At 44.3% G+C, this 23128-nt stretch overlaps 1 protein-coding gene across 2 annotated transcripts in view; it reads right to left on the bottom strand.

Annotated features, from left to right (window-relative positions):
- BRD7 (bromodomain containing 7) overlaps nt 1-23128 on the bottom strand; it is a 361283-nt gene that overhangs the window by 98385 nt on the left and 239770 nt on the right. For both annotated transcript variants that reach the window (XM_069215540.1, XM_069215541.1), the window contains one exon: nt 3790-3898. In XM_069215540.1, coding sequence (XP_069071641.1) covers nt 3790-3898 — 109 coding nt within the window. The remainder of the gene's footprint in view (nt 1-3789; nt 3899-23128) is intronic.

The raw sequence follows: 23128 nt of genomic DNA on the forward strand, positions 1-23128 counted from the left end.
TGTGAGGTTAACCTTGCATAAGGAGGGCACCCTTACAAACCGCAGACTTCATTCCCTGGGCTATGGAAGTGCTGGGAAGCCCTCTTAAAGTATGTAGTGGACACTGGTCAACACGAGTGGTCCAACTACATAATGGCTTCTCTGAACCTAGCTAAATTTGGTACCAAACATTTTGGAATCATGCAACTGTACCGATCCAGTGTTAGTTGCATTATCCCCTGTACTATGGGGGTTCCTTAGGCGATCCCCGAATTCTGCCTGTGCAGTCTTATGGGGTCTGGCTGCCAGCCCGCGCTGCTGCTGACCCCAGACACTGTTCTGTCTCCTGCGGGTGGGCCTGGCTAAGACATAGGAAGGCAGAACAAAAGTATTTCCGGCAAGGGAGAGGTTTGACCACCGCCCCCTGTGTAATAGGTTTCAAAAGGCTGGGTTGGGGTAGCCTCTGAGCACCACCAGACTGCCTTGAAGGACATATTTGGTGCCCTCCTTGCATAATCTGGTTTACACCCGTTCAGGGACCCTCGGTTCCCGCTCTGGCAAGAAACTGGATAAAGGACAGGGGAGTCACCATCCCCTGTCCAGCTCCTCCCCTAGGAAGGTGCACAGAGCTCTTCCAGGTGGACGGTTGAGTCTGCCATCTTGGAAACAAGGTAGGCAGAGGTCCATAGGAGCATCTGACTGCTTAGGCCAGGTAGATGACGTCCGTGACCCCCACTGGTAAGTGGGTCATTTCAGAGTGTGACCAACCCCCTTTTAGGATTACTTAAGAGTTCCTCTATGGGTGGCTCGCCAGATTTGTCGAGGAGGACTCTTCAAGGACCTCTCTGCAAGACATCTTCTGCTCCTGGCCCCTGGAACTGCTGCTGGTCTGCTTTGGAACCGAAACAAGTCTGCTTCCGGTGGGAAGGCTCCCATTGCAACATTGTTTCTCTGTATCCTGCTAGAATTGTGCAGCATCCAAGGCTGTGCATCCTCCAGGGTCAGAGGAACTCTGTTTGCACCTGGAAGCACAAAGGACTCTCCCATTGAGTGAAGGAGTCACTCCCCTGTATCTGCAGGCACCTCAAGACAACGTCGACCAGCTGGTGGGTCTGCTGCCCCACGGACATCAAAAGGCTCTGCATCACAGGTGGTGGGTCTGTGGCCTCTTCTGCGGCTTATCTTCTGACCTGCTTGGGAGACTGTGGGCCCCTGCTCCTCCCACTGGACTGGAACCAATTGCACTGCGACTGTTCCTCTTGCCAAGGCATGTTGACTCTTCCTCCAGGAGATCTTCAGGCACCATGAAGCCCCGGCCACTCTGCAACTCCAAGATCAACCACTGTCCTGCAACTCCTGCAATGTGGGACTTCTGTTTTGTTGTGCTGCTGAAGCCCCCTTGTGACTCCCTGTGTCCATCGCCTGTGGGAAACTCGTGAGGGCTCCAATGACTTCTCTTGGCCTTCCCGCGTGCTGAGGGCTAGCACTGAATCACCCTCTAGGGTGGAGTCTCCTGGACCTTGCTGGTCCCCAAAACTTTGCAAATACATCTACAGCTTCTGCTTGGTTTTGCCAGTGCTTGTTGGTGGCCTCGCTGGTCACTGACCCTCCCAGTGACTGTTGAGGGGCAGCTCGTAGGTGACTCCTGCTATCTTCTGGAGCTATTGGACCCCGCAGCCGGACTTCTTCCTCCAATGACTTGCAGGAACTTCACCTCTAGGAGGGTGGGTATTGCCACCTGCACCACCTGGGCACATCCAAGGGCACTAGACTGTCTCCTTCCTTTTCAGGTTCTCCACATCTGCAATCAGTCCCTGGGTTCCACCGGCCTCACCCACGGGTTGTGACAGCAGCTGGACACCCAAGGCTTCCACTAACTTCAGAGAAAGTCCCTTCTCCCATATGCATTTGGGTCTGCTGGTGTAGGTACTCCTGTCTTCTGGGTATCCTTGGGTGGGGACACTCTCCAACCTTCCACTTGCCTGCTGGTTTCCTTGGGGTCTGCTGGGAAGGGTCCTGAAACACCTGAACTCCAACAGCTACTTCCCAGTGTTAGCCTATGGGACGACTGGGTTGGTAACCCCTCTGCACCTGGTCGCTGGAGACACTTGCTGTACCTATCTCGGGTGTTTTCATCCTTCCCAACTCCTAGCTAACTAAGATAAATACCTTGGTTGCGTTCACTATTTTGCATTCCCCCCACCCCCATGGACCCTGTATTTTTTATGTTATTTCTGCTTATTTGGTGTATATATTATGTGTAGATATCTCCAAAGGGAGATATACCAATGCTAGTCTAGTAGTTAATTCTGGAATAAAAAAAATCGTTTATTTTTTGCAACATTTGTATGGTTCTTTCTTGTGAGTGAGTTACTGTCTGACTACTATGGTATTGCAAGGGCTTTACCTTCCTCCGGGATAAGTTTTAGCTGTTCGCCTTAGCTACCCCTAGAGAGCTCTTGATATCTGGACATCTTTTCACTATCACTAAGGGTTGCCTAGACAAAGTATAGGGTGCCACACTATAGGTGTACACCATACACTGAGCCAGCCTCTTACAGTCACTGAGTCACATTAAGTGGGTACTAATGAGATGACATGTTTGGCCACAAATTATTAAAGGTTTCCTACATGTCAAAATATCAAAATAACACAAACATGAAATGTGGCACAATCTTTCTTAACACATAATTTAGTGATCCTTGCAACATAGTTTTGCCCTCCACCGGGACATAATTCCGGTGTGTCTGTCTGTGGGAGAAGCCACCACTCAGATGACTGTAGCACCGGAGACAAATCAGCCAACAATGGGACTGTAGCAGTATTAATCTGCCATATTTAAATCAATAAAAAGCCCTCTCCCATTCAGTTGTGCTGGAAAGATAGGGGGCCTTAGCATAGTCCTCTTTTACTGGGTCACAGATATCTGGAACAGAAATGTGATATGTGGAGGGAATTGATAGGAAGCAGTGAAACCTGGGGGAGGGAAGGCTGGGAGGAGATACTTTGGCATAGTTCTGTGATATCTTTCACAAGATAGCAATGTCCCTGCAAGTTGCAAATGGAACTGGATGGATACACGGTTCCTTCCAGACACCACTTAGTTTTGTGCAACTTTGGATTTTTCATGAACTCGAAATAAAAGTACACTTCCTATTTTTGATACATTATAAATTCGAATCTGGCATCCACATTTTGAGAAACTCTATATGAACACTTTTGAAATAGCAAGTAACATTGCAATATATGACAGACCACAAGAGATATTTTTCAGTTTGTTACAAATGGGAGCAGAGATCAATTGTAATTAATGCTTTACCAATCCATAACTGACAAAAGAATATACTACATAAATGACAATGCAATATAGCTTTTATGGATTCCAAAGTGCAAGAAAAGTAATGTGTAATTTTCTGTTAGATAATGATGTACTTGAGCTAGTCTGAACCCCAACAATCAAACCACAACAATTTTCCATGCCAGGCCAATTAAGCTATCATGGAATGTGCAAGTGTAAAAATAGGTGTTCAGAATAGATTTTGACATGGGAACTGTGAGCTAATGGCATACTATTCAACAACACAGTGTGTGATCCTATGCACACTAACATCTTCCTTAGCTTCGGGTATTTGGCAGAGCAGTGTGAAAATGCTGAAGCAGGGTCTTGAAGCATGGCCATAAGCTTTACAACAATCTGCTACATAAATGTAAGCATTTGATCAAAAGCAAATTCTGAGTGTTTGGCTATAACAGCATTATGAAACTGTGCAAAGTGTTACTAAGGTCAACAATGAAATTTGGAAAACGTACCATTTCTTCTCGTAAGGACCTAGAGTGCTCCCCATTGGTGAAAGCATCCAGTAAGCAATCTGCCATTCCATAAGGGTGATCCTGCGCCTTTGCTAAAAAGTCGTCCACACTAGAGGAAAATTGTCAGCATTGTTATGCCACATTAATTTTCACTTTCTAATTACACATATAAGCTATCAAAATCTGTTCACAATAATATAGCAGTACGCCAGCTTTTACACAACAAAATCATATTAGCACACCTCAGCAATGCTATCTGCAGATTTGCAAATACATGCCTTCATATTACAGATTCAACAGTAGAAAAGGTTGTGGAGAAAGGCATGTGCAGTGCCATTTCACAAATAAAGCAGTTGGTTGGAATGCCGAAAGCTGTAGTCTAAGAAGCTTGTTTTCACCTGTTGGCCATTTATGGAATCACTTGCCAAAGAAAGCAAGTGAAAATGTAAAACAGTAAGAAATGTCTCACTATTGCTGAATGACGCTGGTGAAAGGGAATGCCGGGTAATTTTAAGTTGTTTTTAAACTTAGGCATCTGGAAACAGATGAAGACATAATTATTGGATTTCAGTAAACTTTCAATAGCATTCTGCAACAAAGATGCACAAACAAATCTAACATCATTGGCACAAAGGTTGTTGAAAGATTCATCAATGGATAACGAAAACGTCCGGTGAACAACATCACTTTTATAGGAAACAGATGGTCAAATTGTGTGTCAGAGATCAATTCTCCACTCACTACTCTTTAACAAACCTACAACTTTACACTGTAGATGAGCATGGTGCCAAACTATGCTAATTTTTCAATAGCACTCTGGTATGGCACAAGGATAAAAATGTTGAGTGGGCGCACATAATGCAAAGAGTTTAAAAGCAGAAAGTCCTGGAAGCTGACAACTATGGGTCAGTGCAGCTAACAGCAAAGAACTGAAAAGCCACACACATATTTAGAACACAAAATATACTGGCAAAAGCACACCAACAGAAGTGAGTTTTATAAGTCCAGACATCATAGAGGGATCTTTGGGGCTTATCTAATGACATAGCTATTCTTTTATTTGTACATAAATGACACAAGGCTGGGCAAGCATATTTTAATTTCTCCAGCAAGGGGTGGTGCAGGAGAGTTGTAGTGCTACCTTCTAAACTGGATGACTTCAGATCACCCGAAACTCAATCCTCAAAAGGGTGAATGTTTCCTCATTTCCTCATCAGGCTCAACGTTCCATGTTCAGACTTGGATTAACTCATGTGGAGCATTAGATGGTAAACCACTTGAATCATTGTTGCATTCCATCTTGTGATAACACAGTTCTAACAGGTCTCCTCAGAGAACATCTTGCTCTCTGAACGGGGTATTGTGTGAGCCGCCTAAATTTGCAAAAGGAACAGAATAATCTGACCATATTACTTGTGTACTACTAATGTTGCAGAGGTTACTCTTCTGAAGCTACAATTTATAAGACTGTACCATTCCCCACTACGTACTTTACACCTCAGGTCCCCAATACTCACCCTTAAAGTTGAAACATTTGGTGTTCTCAAATTCCTTTGCAGCTCCGATGCACTTGTTCTAGAACCAAGAAAAAATGCACTATGGCATAGTCATTCTAAGGGAATACTACAAGATTCTTGAACTCTCTCATACTGAATTTATGCACTGTCACCTCTGGCTACTTTTAAGAAATAGCTGAGGTTCCTTCTCTTCCACAGGTATTTCTAGTTCAAGGGAATTTAAAGACACCTTTCTTTCCCTTCCCTCCTTTTTCTGACTGTTATGTTCCCATATGGCCTTTCTTGTCCATGATCTGCTTTCTACCTCTGGACCTACAACATATAAATGTGTTCCCCTTTACTATATATTTGATTCTGCATGAAACATCCATTGTTTGCTTCATTCTTCTGGACATACTGTACCAGATTACATTCCCTTTCACTGCTTATAGGATTTAACTCTGGCTTTCAGTCAAATGTATTCTTGTTCAAACAGAATGTTATTGTTTCTTTTTTGTATCCTCCCAATTTTGTTTGTAACCTCTTGAGTTTGTGTAGAGCACTCTGGACAACGTGCATGCTATACAAAAATACATTAATACATTTCACAAAAACTGTCTCAGAGAGGTGTAGGAGAGCAATGTGCTACAGGAAGGTGAATGTGTTTGTCTTATTAAAATGTAGGGCCTAATTTAAAGTTTGGCAAATGGGATGGTCCATCAAAAAGTAACGTATTTCCTGTCTGCTGCATTACAAGAACACCAACGTAGGCTAAAATGCACAGGACATTCTTCATGTTTATGACAGAGTAGCCGTTCACCAAACTGTAAATAAGGCCTTTGTCAAACAGCTCCACCTAGAGAATCTTTGACCAGTAGGTTCCACATATGACAGGCTAACATTAATTGATGTCCATCAAATATAGATTTTTGAATGACTCAAACCTTACAGATGCCTTTGCCTCAGAGATGGGCCTGGCCAAAAATTGCACAGAAGACCGGTGTGGCAGGCTTAATAACTGTTAATAACTCCCAGTAATTCTTAGTCCATAATCTTTCACCACTTATTAACCTATGAATACCAGTACCAATTCATGGCAAAATAGATAGCTGGCTCTATATTTGCTTAATAGAGTTCCCAGTACCATATAAAGGGATGTTTATATGCAGACATGCTCTCTCACTCTACACAAGTGCACCATTGACGGTTATTATTTTTTTTTTTTTAAAAGGCAGTCATTCACAGCTCAGTGAATACAGGAAGGTGGTGACAGCAGGTTTGGGGAGAAAAGAAACGAAGGCTCACCAGACAACAAGTTGTGCAGTGTCTCTTTAGCCAGTAAGGCATATGGGCACTGAAAACATGTGGGGCGAAGAATTTCATTCAGATGTGTCTCAGAAAACCTTTTGGTGACAAAAGTGGGATCAATCTTTAGGACCACTTTGCCCGGATGGAATATTGCAGGGTTGCCAAGCATGAATGGCCTCAGTCTCCCTAATAGGCCTGGCTGAATTTCTGGTTACTAGTTAGGATAGCTCAGAAGTGAGCTATGGGTTCAAATAGCTTGGGCACCTGATAGGTGCTACCACCTTCTTGTGCTGAGCTATAACACTGAACATTTTAAAGATTTAGCTGATAGCTTCTAGATCTTCTATAATAATGGTCCTATAGTCCATGTTATCAGCTGGGGTTGCGCTTGGGTCAACGTGGGGTGCCCCAGGACTTCATTGGCGTATCTACTACAATGTTTATAGTTTGTGAAGGAGCAGTGAATAGAGCTCAGGTAAAAAGTAACAACCTTACCAGGATCCTAGGTACCAATGGCTCTGTCTACGGGTGTAAAGCTGTACAATGAGTCGGGTGAAGCCCCAACTGCTGAGTTTGAACTTTCAAAAACAGGAAAAGCTATTTTCCCTAAAAACCCAAACAATGAGAGCCCCAGTCAAATTCGTCATGGTGCAGTTTAGTTTTTTTTTCCCCAGAGTCTCTAAGTCCAGGTCAATGGTGACTGATGGTCTAGTGACTGAAAAGGGAGCATTTTCTGATTTTCCTTTAGACCATGTGTGTTTTTTTTGCGTAGGCAACAGGTGAAGCAATGGGTTAGGGGTATCTATATCAAGGGGCACTTGTATCAAAAGCTACTGGTTTAAATGTTTTCTGTTGATGGGGATCCCTTGGGGATGTGAAACAAAACATGATCCCCAATAATTCATCAGTCCCCATGGGGAATAGTACCCAAGAGCCAAGGACCAACAGTGACTTCAAATGATATTTTCTCTAGCTTCGTACCGGTTAGAGGGATGTTTCAAAAGGTCCAAAAATCAGGATAATTTTCTCTGGCCAATGAACTGTACCCCTTACAATATGAAGGAACTAAGCTGCTTTGGTCTCTTCAGGGCTGAGGAACAGGGCGATACCTTAAGCAAATAGGGAGAGACGAGGATGGTGCAAGCTCATCACTTAACTAGAGGAAACGTATATTTGCAGCTCCACAGTTCAGATAACGCTTGTCAGTGATCTGTCTTGTTTCACCATGACAAATGGGCTTTGGGGATCTTATGGCTGTGGGGTGGACTTTATTCCTTCAGCTAGCATCAATGCACATTCTCAAGGTTGCTTAGTCTTTTGTAGATCTTTACAGCATCAAGTAAGCTTCTATCTTTGCAGGCCTCAATTCACCTCCTGTCCATGCTATCCAAGAGAGTCTCAGTCTTTGGCAAAGTTTTTGCTGTGAGCTGGCGCAGAGTCACATGGATGTCCAAACAGTGTACAACCCTGGGCCCGGAGGTCCAATGGCTATATCACACGGGGTCACAACCATAAAGCATAAGCCCAACAAACTGTAGCTCTTTAGAAGAGGGTCCTCTTCCTAGTATGATTTTGTGGCCTTCCAGAATACAAAGTGCAAAGTTGGATGAGCTTGACCTGGCAGTGGTATGGATTTTGTCAGCTCTCATGTAGCCATGTTCATCCTGGCACCCATTTACTGGAAATCCAATTGAACACTGTTCACTCACAACACTGTCAAATACACACAGATAAACCACCCACATTTGTGGAATGAGTGTAAGGGCAGGATCCCAGTAATGTGGGACTGGATATACCATAACAAGGAAGAACACATAGGTAGTCTCCCATTAGTTGTGCAAACAAAAAACGTGAGACTATGAATATACTACAAATGCTACCAGGCACCTCAAGGCCTACAATGGATAGGCAGAAGCCACACTCAGTCAGATGGGGGCATGAGGGCATTACTTAGGATAACCCGAGTCTGTTGATGAAGAGCACAGTAAAACATGGAGCACCGTCAGAGTGCTTGCAGATTTTCATGCTCACTAGAAGAAAAACAGACCAGGTCTAAATTAAATTCTCTGGAAGAAGGTCTCTCAGCTGTCAACATTATTCATAAAATCATTAACAGCTCCCACAGATGGCCCAACTTTCCTGTTCTGATGCAGACTGTGATTGTAACCCTGCTCAACACAGGAAACAAAAATAAGTGCCTTTGTTTGGCTTGAGCAATACTAAAAAACAAATGTCACCCCTTAAAAGAGGTGCATATAAAAAATAGCATCTATTTGCAGCACTGCGTTTAAATGGTGCAACTAATAATATATGAGGTGCCATGGTAAGGTTTCTTAGGGGGAAGGAGAGAAAACATGCCAAAGTCCTAGTCCACCCTGCTCCCCAGAGGTTTTCACCATACTCCATTCCCAGGTAAAACCAGCCACTGCATTCCTCTTGGTGGCAAAACTGATTCAGCCGCCACCACAAGATGAAGGTAACCTCCAGCGCAATAAGCATCAGCTGTGTGTTATCAAGAGGATAGCTAACTTAGCAACAGGAACATGTTACTTTTCCAAAGGAGATCTGGGCAACCTCCCATTTGCTCTTAAGTAAAGGTGCCAAACATTCCCTTCCAACATTATGAATTGTAATCTAATGTGGTAAATGGCCAGATGTAGACTGTTATACACAGCATACCTAAGAACTGAAGTTAAATCTCACTGACAGCTCACAACAGGCAGACTTGCATTGGTGTGGAAACTTACAGTTAGGTGAGGCAGAGAGGATACACATTAGCAATTATAGTAATACTCTCCTTTCAGAGGGTGTGTGACTGATATGTAGATTGTTTGCTTTTCTTACAGCGGCATGGTATTATGCATAAAATAAAAACAATAATGAATACCCCCTTTCCGAAGCACGTTACAAGGAAAATTGGAAGCATTATAAGGGGTGGGCAGATCTTGCAGAATTTGACTCCACTGAACTCTGCGTAGCTACATAAAAATTCTGCAGAGTTCTGCCAATGGGTGGAAATAGGCACAGCGAGCTGTGATTTAGCACAGGGAGTGCATTCTGCACTAAAAACTCAACCGGAACAGCACCATGCGGCACACCAGAGGGCGCAGCTACTCAAGTTGATTTTGCTGCCACTCAAGAAGATTTGACTCGAGCGGCAGCCTTTTCACTGCGAACTGTCACGACAACCTGCGACTGCCCAAGTTAGAAAAATCCCACTGGATGTCCTCCTAGCAACCAAAAATAACACTAAGGGGATGCCAAATCTTGTTTTCCAATTTACAGTCCTGGAGCTGTATTTGGCAGAATTTGGTCACAACTCTGCATTGATTAGCCAAAATTCCACTGGCGGAACGGAACCCCTAATTCCAACAGAGCCTCTGACCGTAAACAATGGAAATTATCCACAAAAATATCTAATGTGTGCCGGGAGCCTCTGGGTAAAAATGAACATATATATATATATATGATGCAACAGCACTGGAAATATAAAAAATTCCCAGAGTCACAACAGAAAGGGCATGCCCAGCCTGGTGAAAATTAATAGAGCAGTGGTTCCCAACCTGTGGTCCGGGGACCCCTGGGGGTCCGCAATGGCTCCTCAGGGGAGCCGCGATTGCTTGGAAAATGAAATAATATAAACAGGTTAGGTCCTAATCTTTCAGTAATGACTCAGTCAGGGGTAGCCAAATTCAAGTAACACTTGAACCAGTGGGAGTCCCCAGGTTAAAGTAAGGATCAAGTGGGGGTCTGCAGAAGTCGAAAGGTTTGGAACCATTGGTATAGAGCAAGAAGGCTGCCATTGGAATACTGGTGGAAATTTGAAGCAGAACGGAGAATAAACGGATTCCACAAACATGTTTGCCATAAGCCAAACATACAAATTTGGTCTGTAAGAGTTGTAAAATGATAACATTTTTACCACAACCAAAAGTAAAATCTATGAGTTAAACTGAGATGAAACTGTTCTAAATGTTAGCAAATAAATCTGATGAATACTAACTGTGGGCATAAACAATTTGCAACCTTCAAGATGTGGTTGGATATGCCTACCTTAAATTTGATAATTATAAGTTGTCAAGACTATTTTCTATGGAACGCAGTCTTTCAAAGAGATATGGTGCAAATGTGGTCTATGAACAGGACTACTGTGTAAGTACTAAAATTGCAGTGTTTTGCACTAGCTGAAGCTTTTTGGGCCACACAAGTGGATCACATAATGCAGTAGAGTGCAACTGGAAGGAAGCACACTTGACTTTCAGCATGGCTAATGCAATCTTTCATGCTTTTGAGCACAAAAAAATGAAAAACAACAATGAGTTATAGCAAACCCTGTGTCATAGGGTACTACAAAACTGCATGGCTTGCACCAATTAAAAACGAACAACATAATTTCCAACTTCATCAACATTCATTGTCCATTTCCTCACTAAATAAGCTGTGAAACTCTGCCTCACTTGAGGCCCTTGTTAAGCCATGAGCCAGGACCCCAAACCTAGGCCACTGCTACCACTAGTGGGGGGATGGGTTATAATATGATTTTCTGCAAGGTAATGATGCTTAGAGATGGAAAATATGTGATAGCAAGTCCTCACTTTGCCTTTTGTCCGATATTATTGGATTAGCATCCATACCTGAAAAAAATAATGGTTTTCATATGTTTGATAAATAGCATACTAATTCATTATAATATGAGGAAAAATAAACCTAACTGCACCAGATTGGTTAAATTCAATATATTTTCATAACTATTATGAATATTAATTGTGAGATTAACAATATAGTCCCCCAAAAAATAACAATAAAACTTGATTGTATTCCTCATATAATGATATAGATTATATGCATAATCTTCACTTATAATTTCGAAATATAATTGTTGTCACATCTTACACAGGCAATGTATGTTATGAGTGAACATAAAGAACAAATTACTTACCTTTGGTAACGTCTTATCTGATAGAGACAGACTAGCCGTAGATTCCTTACCTTAGAATTCTCCCCTAGCGCCAGACTGGGTCCGGAAAAACTTTTCAGCAGTACCACTGCATGTCGGTAGAGGGTGCTGTGCGACTCTCTATCAACATCATCCACTGTATATGATGTAGAGCGAAACCACTTAATTCCTCCTCAGACATGCTGATGTCAGTTTCTTCTGTGTCTAAAATCTGCGCAACAACATGGAGCCACCATAAAAACTGGCAATGGAGCAGTGTGCTAGAAAGAGATGTAATTTTGAATTACAACTACTAAATCGAAATGCATGGTAAGATAATATCAAGAAAAGGATACTGAGGCAAGATACAATAGTTTGCAGAATGAGGAGGGTGGGTGGGTCAGTAAGTTATCTGCTGCTAGTCTATGTCTCTAAAAGATAAGGTGTTACCGAAGGAAAGTCACTTCATCTGATAGAGACAACTAGCCACAGATTCCTTACCTTAGAAATAGATCCCAAAGCAATATTAAGCCAGGAGGTGGGTCCGTGAGTAAATCCTACCAAATTCTCACAAAGAAACCCGTCTACCTGAAGGCAGAGTAGACCAGTCACAAGAGAGACAAAGGTGAGAAAAAACATTTTGCTCACCAGAAGAATAGTGGAAAGACCCACAGAACATGGTAAGAAGACATGGAATGCCATGGGGAGTGGAGCCCCTGGCAATGAAAAATGAATCTGTTGCAGACAACAAACAATAGGAAAATAAACATGTATAGCCCTAAGGTAGGAGCTGTGCTGATAAAAGGCTGAGGACTAAGGTGTAAGACCACCACAAAAGTCACAGAGATAATTGGGATGAAAGACCTAACAAGGGGGGTCCACAAAGGGGATGTAAAGAGGAGGAGTGATGCATGCATGCTGCCTTAACCAGGATGCATAGGCAAAACCAGCAAGAAGCAGAAAACCCAACACTGGTAGGGAGAGTAATTCGAAAGACAGAGTGCACTCCTCCAGGAACACCAAAGGAGGAGCTGTAGAGAGGTGTAATAGAACTGTAATACCTATAGAAAGGGTCAATAGGTAATACGAAAGGCATGCCATATGTGCAACATATGATGGAGAAATGAAGAGATCTGAATAGAGATATGCCGAAACACCAACCAGCACGCATACAGATGTAATGACATAAATGTGTTCATGCACTGGTATCTATAAATAAGTATTGAGCCTAACCCGACACAGATGTAGATATAAATATAAAGACATAAACCTATGTACCATATATATCTAGACATACACATATAGATACATAGTATATGGAAATATAGAAAGAATAGGCTGAGTAACCAGCAACACCGTAGCAAAATAAAAGAGGGGAGAGAGAGAAAAATCACACCACTCAAGGAAGAAGTCAGCTGGCCAAGCAGGAGAATCAATGCTAGAGGACTAACCTGCTGATAGAAAACAACAGAAGCCTTGCAGTATATGAAACAAGGTTAACACTAGGCAGAACATTTCCACAGAAGAAGACGCCAATCATAGAAAGGCCAAGATAATGACAATGATAGTCCAGCAGACGTAAAAAAGTCGCTGAAAGAAAGAGCCCAAGGAAAAAGGGGGCAGTGTCCCGTAGGGACAAAACCCATTTAAAGAAAGCAGTCCAATATGTGAACCGAACAATAAAAGAGTAAGGTAAAGTTGACGTTGACTCCAGGATTCCAACGCCGGACATGCAGGGGTCTGCAAGGTCAAATGCAAGTGTCTATACCAGAGGCTAATGGAAAGGAAAATGTTACTTACCCAGTAGACATCTGTTCATGGCATGTAGTGCTTGCAGTTTCACATGCTTTGCATACGTTCGCCATATAGTGTTGGGCTCAGAATGTTACAAGTTGTTTTTCTTCTAAGAAGGTTTTCGAGTCACAGGATCGAGTGACTCCTCTCTGTGATAGTGTGCATGGGCATTGAGTCCTTTGTTAGATTGTTTTCCCGCAGGAGGGTGAAGTAAAGAGTGTGGAAGTGTATATGTACATATATATATAGTAAAGAAGTGAGATGTCCATGCAAACTACATACCTTTTTATAAAATATAGTACTACAATGGCTACAGGTTTCCAGGGAGGAGGGACGGTGCATGTGAATCTACAGCACTACATGCCACGAACAGAAGTCTACTGGGTAAGTAACATTTTCGGTTCATTGGCATGTGTAGCTGTAGATACACATGCTTTTCATAGACTGTAAAGCAGTCCCCTCCCAAGATAAGCTGTGGTTAGCCCTTAGGAGTTGGAGTCGTTTGAAATAGTGTTTTAAGCACTGCTTGTCCAACGTTTGCTTGTTGACGAGATAATACATCCACACAGCAGTGTTTAGTAAATGTGTGTGGTGTAGACCATGTGGCTGCTTTGCATATATCTGCCACTGGTATATTTCCTAAGAATGCCACTGAAGCTCCTTTTTTCCTAGTGGAATGTACTTTAGGAGTTACTTGTAACTGTCTTTTAGCTTTAAGGTAGCAAGTCTGAATACACTTCACTATCCATCTGGCTAATCCATGTTTTGAAATAGGATTACCTTTGTGAGGCTGCTAACATGCCACAAAGAGTTGCTTAGATTTTCTGAAATGTTTTGTTCTATCTATATAGTACATGAGAGCTCTTTAAACATCAAGGGTGTGAAGAGCTCTTTCAGCAACTGAATCTGGCTATGGAAAGAAGACTGGCAATTCCACTGACTGATATGAATCGGTGAAACCATTTTGGAAGAAATTTTAGATTTGTTCTAAGAACTATTTTGTTTTTGTGAATTTTAAAGAAAGAAAGAGAGAGAGTACGCAAGATTTGCTTTTTGCAAGTGTAGCAAATAGCAAACAATATCCTGTAATGAAGCTTTAATTAGGTTAATGTTTTTTGGGCTGACAATAGTAGACAAAACATTTCCATTTAGCTGCATAACACTGTCTAGTTGTGGGTTTGCGTGCTTCCTTAAGAATATCCATACATTCAGATGGAAGCTGTAACTAGCCGAATTCTATGACTTCAGGAGCCAAATCGCCAGGTTGAGTATACTGGGATTGGGATGTCTGATTTGACCTTTGGTTTGAATCAACAGATCTGGTCTCTTTGGTAGTTTGTGATGTGGTACTACAGACAGATTCAACAGTGTTGTATACTAATGTTGACCTGCCCACGTGGGAGCTATGAATATCATGGTGAGAGAGGTCTGGTTCATCTTGTTGATGAGAAATGGAATTAGTGGGAGAGGTGGAAAAGCGTAAGCAAGTATCACTGACCAATTGATCCATAGAGCATTGCCTACCCTTGGATGGAGGGTGTGGGTACCTGGATGTGAAGTTTTGACATTGTGTTTTCTCTTGTGGCAAAAAGGTCTATGTCTGGGGTTCCCCACATTTGGAAGTATTGTTGAATCACCTGTGGGTGAATCTCCCATATGTGTACTTGTTGCTGCGTCCTGCTTAAGAGGTCCGCTAGCTGATTGTGTTTCTGACAGTAACTGAATCTGATTGTAAATTGCCCATTTCCAAATTGTCTGTGCTAAGAGGGACAATTGAGATGAGTGTGTCCTTATTAACACTGTCTTGTGTGTGAATTGTGTCTGCTTTGAGTGCTAGGAATACTGTTAGTAATACCAAGTGGTTTATGTGATAAGTTTGTTGTATTGAGTCCCATTCCCCTTGTATAGTGAGATTGTTGAGATGAGCTGCCCACCCCATCATTGATGCATCTGTTGCGATTATGGTCTGAGGAATAGGGTCCTGAAAGGGGCGCCCCTTTAATAGGTTGGTACGATTCTGCCATTGCAGAGAGTGATGAGTCTGGCGGTCCAACAACACTAGATCCTGAATGTGATCCTGTGCCTGAGACCATTGTTGAGAAAGACACTGTTGTAGGGGTCTCATGTGCAGTCTTGCAGTGGGTACTATTGCTATGGATGAAGCCATCATTCCCAATAGTTTCATCACCAACTTTACTGTATAAGTGTGGTTGTATTGTAGTTGAGATATGAGATTGTGAAATGCTTGAATCCTTACTGGGTTTGGGTATGCTAATTCTGATTGAGTGTTCAGAACTGCTCTGAGATACGGTTGTATCTGTGCTGGCTGCAGGTGAGATTTCTGATAATTGATTGTGAATCCTAGATTGTGTAGGATCTCTACTGTATATGTTGTTGACGTAAAGTCTACTTACCTTAGGTAACAGAATATCTGGTAGAGACATATTCTAGTTGCAGATGCCTTACCTTAGAATTTTCCCCCAGGCGTCAGACTGGATCCGAAGATGTTTTCTTTGAGCAATACCCTTGGGCGTCAGTAGGTAGCATCGGTTGACTTCGTGGGCGCCGCCGTGATGACGTCGGGAGTAGTACATAGACATCGCCTCAGCGCAGTGATGTCAGTTTCTTTTAACGACTTTCCACGCCAAAGCGCAGAGCTGCTAAGAACACGGAGTTTGGGGCGCCAGAGCTAAGGACCTGAAAGGGGAATCCCTGACCCTAGAAATCAGTCCTCAAATGGGGAGGATCGGTGGGTCGGTAAGGAATCTGTTACTAGAATATTTGTCTACCAGATATTTTGTTACTGAAGGTAAGGAACTTGGACATCCGATAGTCTTCTAGTTGCAGATTCCTTACCTTTAAATAGATACCCAACAAATGCCATCCTCTGAGGTGGGCTGCGAACCAAGATCATACTAGACAGTCCTGAACGACGAAAGTAGCTATCCCGACGGACCTGACTGTCCAGGCAGTAATGTTTAGCAAACGTGTGCAGGGATGCCCACGTAGCTGTCTGGTAGATATCTAGTGCAGGAACGCCGCAAGCTAACGCAGTGGAAGCAGCAGTTGCTCTAGTGGAACAAGCATGCAATCCCTCAGGGGGTTGCTTCTTGGCCAAAGTGTAGCACATATAGATGCAAAGAAGTACCCATTGAAAGATGGCACGTTTTTGCACCGCCTTCCCTTTCTTCGCACCCACATACCCGAAAAAGAGTTGCTCGTCCACCTGGAAATCTTTAGTATGGTTTAGATAGAACGCCAATACTCTTTTTGGGTCCAGATGATGGAGTCTCTCCTCCTCATGAGAAGGATGTAGGGGTGTGTAAAAAGTAGGCAAGGTGATGGACTGGCCTACATGAAAAGGCGTAACAACCTTGGGAAGGAAGGAAGGAAGCCTTAGTGTGCAACACCACCTTGTCAGGGTGCACAGACAATAGTAGAGGCTTGGAAGAAAGTGCTGGAAGCTCACTCACTCTGCGAGCAGAGGTGATGGCAACAAGAAAGATAGTCTTGAGCCCTGTTTGTTGCAGTACCACATGGCAGTAGTATTGTCTATGAACACTTGCACTACTTTCCCTTTGAGAGAAGAAAGAAATGCTTTCAACGCAAGCCTGATCGCCTGGAGCTCCAGAAGATTGATATGGAGCACAGGCTCCGCCAGAGACCAGGGGCCTCTGATCTCTGCCTCTCCCATGTGGCCGCCCCTACCCAGAAGTGACGCATCTGTCACTATGGATAGATCTGGCTCGGGAAGGGAGAGAGGTCTGCCGTGGCCACAGTGTGGATTCAAAAGCCACCACTGCAGGTCTTTCGCAGTCCCCTCTGAGATCTGGACCATGTCAGAGAGAATCCTCTGATGCTGCGCCCACTGGAGCTTCAAGTCCCACTGCAGAGACCGCATATGCCATCTAGCATGTGTCACTAGCAGGATGCAGGAGGCCATGAGGCCCAGCAGCCTCAGAGTCAGTTTCACCGAAACCCACGACAGAGGCTGAAAGATCGGAATCATAGCCTGAATATCTTAAACACGCTTCCAGAACAACTCCGATGAAAGGGAGTGACTGAGAGGGAGTCAGGTGTGACTTCGGCACATTGATAGTGAACCCCAGTGTGTGCAGGGGGCTCGCCATAGTCTGAAGGTGGGAGATTACTTTCTGGGGCGAGTCCGCCTTCAATAGCCAGTCGTCGAGGTAGGGGATGACTGAGACCCCTAACCTGCGCAGATGAGCTGAAACCACTACCATTACTTTTGTGAACACCAAGGGGTGCTGGTAAGGCCGAAGGGGAGCACCGTAAACTGATGGTGCTCGTGACCTACCACAAATCGCAGGTAACATCTATGGGCAGGCAGGATGGGAATGTGGAAATAAGCGTCCGTCAAGTCTAACGCTACCATCCAGTCTTCTGGGTCTAAGGCAGACAGGACCTGAGCCAGGGTGAGCATTTTGAATTTCTCCTTCTTGAGGAAGTAGTTGAGGTCCTGAAGGTCTAAGATAGGACGTAAGCCCTTGTCCTTTATCGCCACCAGAAAGTAGTGGGAATAACAACCACAACCTACTTCTGGCACAGGGACCTTCTCTATGGCTCCCTTAGCCAAGAGAGCTGCAACTTCCTGTCAGAAAAGTGCCAAATGATCCTCCGGAATATGGCTGACTGATGGAGGCATGGCTGGAGGGGCAGATTCGAAGGGGAGGGAGTGGCCCCTTTGAACGATCTGCAAAACCCACCTGTCCGTAGTGTTGGAATCCCAGTGGGGCAGGTGATGGTGAATCCTGCCGCCAACTGGACTGGAGTGAGGGGATGGACTAGGAGGGTTTGGAGGCTGCAGCAGGGGCAGGGGTGGACTGGGCAGACCTCTGGTTCCCTGGCCCATGCCCACGTGGCATTCTGCGTCCCGCCCAACACAGCAGCTGAACAGCATGGGTGGCATGGTGGTTGGGATGGGGACGCGACATGGAGCTCCTTCTGTGGCCACGAAAGGGGCGAAAGGCGGACTGATGGGGGAAAGGCCAAGGGACTGAGCCATAGCCTGGGAGTCCTTGAATCTCTCAAAGACCGAGTCCGCCTTGTTTCTAAAGAGACGGAGCAAACAAAGGACACCCCCCCCAAAAAAAACAGAAGTATGCAACCAGTTATGGAGTCTCAAGGCCACTTTCGTAGCAACCGATCTGCCCAGAGAGTCGGTCGTGTCCAGCCCACATCTGATCGTGAACGTCACCACATCTCTCCCATCGTTGACAGCTTGGGAGACGATAGCATGGACCTCCTCTGGTATCTGCGGCTGAAATTGTGCAACCGTATCCCACACAGAGTGGGTATAGCGGCCCAAAAGGCATGCAGTGTTTTCAGACCACAGCGCGAGACTGGAGGAAGAAAAAGTATTCTTCCCAAATTGTTACAGCCTTTTTGACTCACTATACAAGGGTGCGGAGGGGAATGCGCCTGAGGAAGAGGAAGCCTGGATGACAAGATTCTCTGGCGTGGAGTGTTGGGACAGGAATTTAGGGTCGCTCGGGACAGGCCGATGGCAGCGTGCGATAGTCCTGTTAACAGGAGCTCCTGTGTTGGGTTTGAACCAAGTACCCAAAATGACATTGGTGAGGGCTTCATTGAATGGCAACAGGGGCTCAGATGTGGAAGCCCCTGGCTGAAACACCTCAGTCAGGAGATTGGACCTGACCTGTACAGTAGTTAGCCCAAGGCCAAGGACCTCAGCTGCCCTACTGATCACCATAGCATAAGTCGCTCCCTCCGCCGTAGCCTCAGTAGGAAGAGACAGCATGCCAGCATCTGGAGAAGTGTCCAGTCCACTGGCCTCGCCCAATTCCTGTGCCCAGTCCAAAGATGGGTCATCCTGGTATTCACAAGGGTCAAGGGACTTCTCTAATCCTTTCCCGAAATCGTACCCATAAGGAAAAGGGTCCAAATCCGACCTGGGGTGAGTAGGCCCCATCGAAGACAGAGAGGGCGTCGGCAGACGCAGTTCCAACTTAGAGACGTTAGGGATATGGATCGATGGTGGGCACCACCGATGTCGGTAGCGTCAACAATCGAACTGGCGCCGGGGAAGGTGTCAGTGGTACGACCAGCGTCTGTGCGGATCCACGAGGGGATCCGGAGGGAACCTCGGTGGCCGGAGCCGAAGCCGCCAGTACGGAACCCAAAGGCCCCTCGACCAAACCCCTTGGGCCCCAAGATGCCTGGAGGAAAATTCTAAGGTAAGGAATCTGCAACTAGAAGTATCTATCCGATAGATTTGAATTGTACTAGCTGTTATGAGCCAGTCGTCCAGATATGGGAAACCATGTATGTGTTGTCTTCTGAGGAATGCTGCAACTACCGCTAGGCATTTGGTGAATACCCTTGGTGCTGTTGTTACCCCGAATGGTAGCACTTTGAATTGGGAGTGCTTTCCTGCTATAACAAATCTTAGATATTTTCGATGTGCTGGATGTATGGGAATGTGAAAATAAGCATCTTTTAGATCTAATGCTGTCATGTAATCCTGTTTCTGTAAAAGGGGAATGATGTCCTGTAGAGTGACCATATGAAAGTGTTCTGAAAGAATGTATTGGTTGAGGCGTCGGAGATCAAAGATTGGTCTAACAGTACCATCTTTCTCTGGTATGAGGAAGTATAGAGAATATACTCCGGATCCCTGTTGGGATATAGGTACCATCTCTATGGCACCTTTGAGTAGTAGTGATTGTACCTTCTGTTTGAATAAATTGATATGTTCCAGAGTGACTATGTGTGAACGGGGGAGTGTTTGGTGGAGTAGAAATGAGCTCTAGACAATAGCAATGTTGGATAATTGATAGAACACTTTGATCTGTAGTAATGTTGTGCCATTGTGGGTAAAAATGTTCCAGTCTTCCTCCCAAAGGAGATGTATGCTGTGTGGGGATGTGTAAAAAGTCACTGTTTTGTTGAGGTGGAGGTACCTTTTTGGGCGGTTGATTTACCTCTTCCTCTATAATTAGTTCCTCTATAACAGCCTCTAAGGGAACCTATGTTGTAGAAGTGTGGCCCTTGTTTTTGTTGGGATGTGAATGGTTCTGTGGTTGATGATTTGAAACCACCCCTAAATTGTGGCCTACAAAAAGTTCTGAGTAGGTGTAGTGTATAACTCACCCGTAGCTTTAGCTGTGTCTGAGTCCTTTTTGAGCTTGTCTATTGTGGTATCAACCTCTGACCCAAATAAATGTTGCATATCGAAGGGCATATTTAATACTGCTTATTGTATTTCTGGCTTAAAACCTGAAGCCCTTGGCCATGCATGTCTTCTAATGATGATGCTGGTGTTGACACACCTTGCTGCTTCATCCGCTGCATCTATAGTGGACCTGATTTGGTTATTGGAAATAGCCTGCCCTTTCGCTACTATTCGTTGTGCCCATTTTTGATGCTCTAGTGGAAGATACTGCAACACGTCTTCTATATGAACCCAATAAGCTCTATCATACTTTGCTAGGAGTGCTTGAGAGTTTGCAATCCTCCAATGGTTACCAGACTGAGTTGCCACTCTTTTACCTGTTGCATCAAATTTACAACTTTCTCTGTCTGGAGGAGGAGCATCCCCTGTAGACTGGCTAATGGCTCACTTTCTTGCTGCACTGACGACTACAGAGTCAGGTGGTAGTTGTGTTCTAATAAAAACCTGATCAGAGGGTGCAGGTTTATTTTAATTTTTATTTACCCTGGGTGTAATAATTCTGGATTTTACTGGTTCTTTAAAAATATCTTCGGCATGTTTAAGCATGCCTGGGAGCAGAGTGAGACACTGATACTCTTTAGGAGTAGACGTTAAGGTGTTAAATAAGAAACCATCCTAAATGGGATCTGTATGTAATTGTACATTATGATACACAGCTCCTCTGGCTATAACCTGGTTGTAAGGAGTGGTATCTTCAGGTGGAGATGGCCTTGCAGGGTATGAATCAGGATCATTGGGAAGAATGGGATCTGTATCATATATATCCCATGGATCTAGATCCTCTTGAGGATCGTACAAATCATCCCTATGTGGTGAAACAGGGGATTGTGGAGAGAATTGTGTAGGTGCAGATGGTGGTGGTGGAGTATCAGTTGATGAAGAAGCAGGTAGTAAAGGAGAATGTGGTGGTGAAGGCTACTGTGGTGCCTTTTGTTTCTCTCTTTTTTTTTTTTAGTAGGTGGAGGCTCAGCTTCTAAAGATTCGTGAAAAGTCAATTTTCTTTTGATTGTCAGAGGAGGAGAGGCTATGATGCTTCCTGGGTCCTTATGTGTATGGATCTTTTGCTGTTTAGCGTCCATAACCTCCAATATGGACTGTGTTTCTGATTACTCCTCAGTAGCTGGAGCATATCTACCACAACAGGTTTCAGCTCCGAAATCTTGGATACCGAATGCTTGAGTCAGGCCGAAAAAGTCTGCTCCGAAAGCGCTGTTATTTTTTTCAGCTCTGAGGTTGAAGAGTCAGATTTTCGGATTGGTACCAAAACAGATGTGGCATGCTGTTTGCTATGTGGCAAATGCACCTTGGTCTTTTGATTTGGTGCTGACACGAGGGTTGGTCATCCAAATGTATTTTTCAGGTCCGACTATGGCTCACAGGCAGTGGAGGACCGACGTTGAATGCAGAAGTCTTTCTAATTGTCTATGGGTGATGGGACGGGGCTGATGTACTCACTTATTGCGCTGGTGGGATGCATTGGCTGTCGAGATTGGAATCTCAATCTGAATCGGAGTCTGCAATGGAAACGGTTGCACGCTGTGCTAATTCTTCTTGTGAGTGTTTGTCCCCAAAGATGTCTGGCGAGTTTTCCGACAACTTGGATTCCATCTCAATTCGACGTGCTCTTCTATCCGTAGGCGTCATTTTGGATTGAAACAACCTGCAAGCGTCACAGTTTTCTTCTCTGTGATCCAGCTCTTGCACACCAAATGTTGATGTATGGAAATCTGGCGTGACACCGATTGCTAAAGCGAAACGGGGTCTGTTCCATCAGCCTAATACTGTTCGACTACAACATGTTGAAGTAGGCCCAAAAAGGGCAAGGTGGTCCCTAAGGACGTGTAATCGACACAGACAATTGGAAAGGTTGAAAATCACAATCTAAACTATACTGACGTTTATAGAAAAGAGAGAAGTTCAGATAATACCGAACCGAGATCTACCGGAGCGAGAGGAAACACGTTCAAACCCGACGGAGGAAAGAAAACAATCTAACAAAGAACTTGATGCCCATGCACACTATCACTGATAGGAGGAGTCACTCAATCCTGTGACTCGAAAATCTTCATCGGAAAAAAACAACTTGTAACACTCCGAGCCCAACACTAGATGGCGGACTTATGCAGAGCATGTGTAGCTAAAGTTACACATGCCATCAGATGTATATGTGTATATATACACCCAGAGTACATCTGTTCATGGCATGTAGTGCTGCAGATTCACATGCTATGCACAGCTCTTCCGACATCTATTGTTGGGCTCGGAGTGTTACAAGTTGTTTTTTTCGAAGAAGTCTTTTCGGAGTCACAGGATCGAGTGACTCCTCCTCTCGGTTCCATTGCGTATGGGCATCGTCTCCACTGTTAGATTGTTTTCCTGCAGAGGGTGAAGGAAGGAGTGATAGAGTATAGAAATACAAAGCGATGTCCATGCAAATGTAAATGTATATACATATGTACAAATGTTAAAAACTTAAAACGACTACAGGTTTCCGGGGATGAGGGAGGGTGCATGTGAATCTGCAGCACCACTTGCCACGAACAGATGTACACTGGGTAAGGGACATTGTCCGTTCAATGGCATGTGGAG

This window comes from Pleurodeles waltl, chromosome 12, assembly GCF_031143425.1.
Source record: "Pleurodeles waltl isolate 20211129_DDA chromosome 12, aPleWal1.hap1.20221129, whole genome shotgun sequence".
Lineage (NCBI taxonomy): Eukaryota > Metazoa > Chordata > Amphibia > Caudata > Salamandridae > Pleurodeles > Pleurodeles waltl.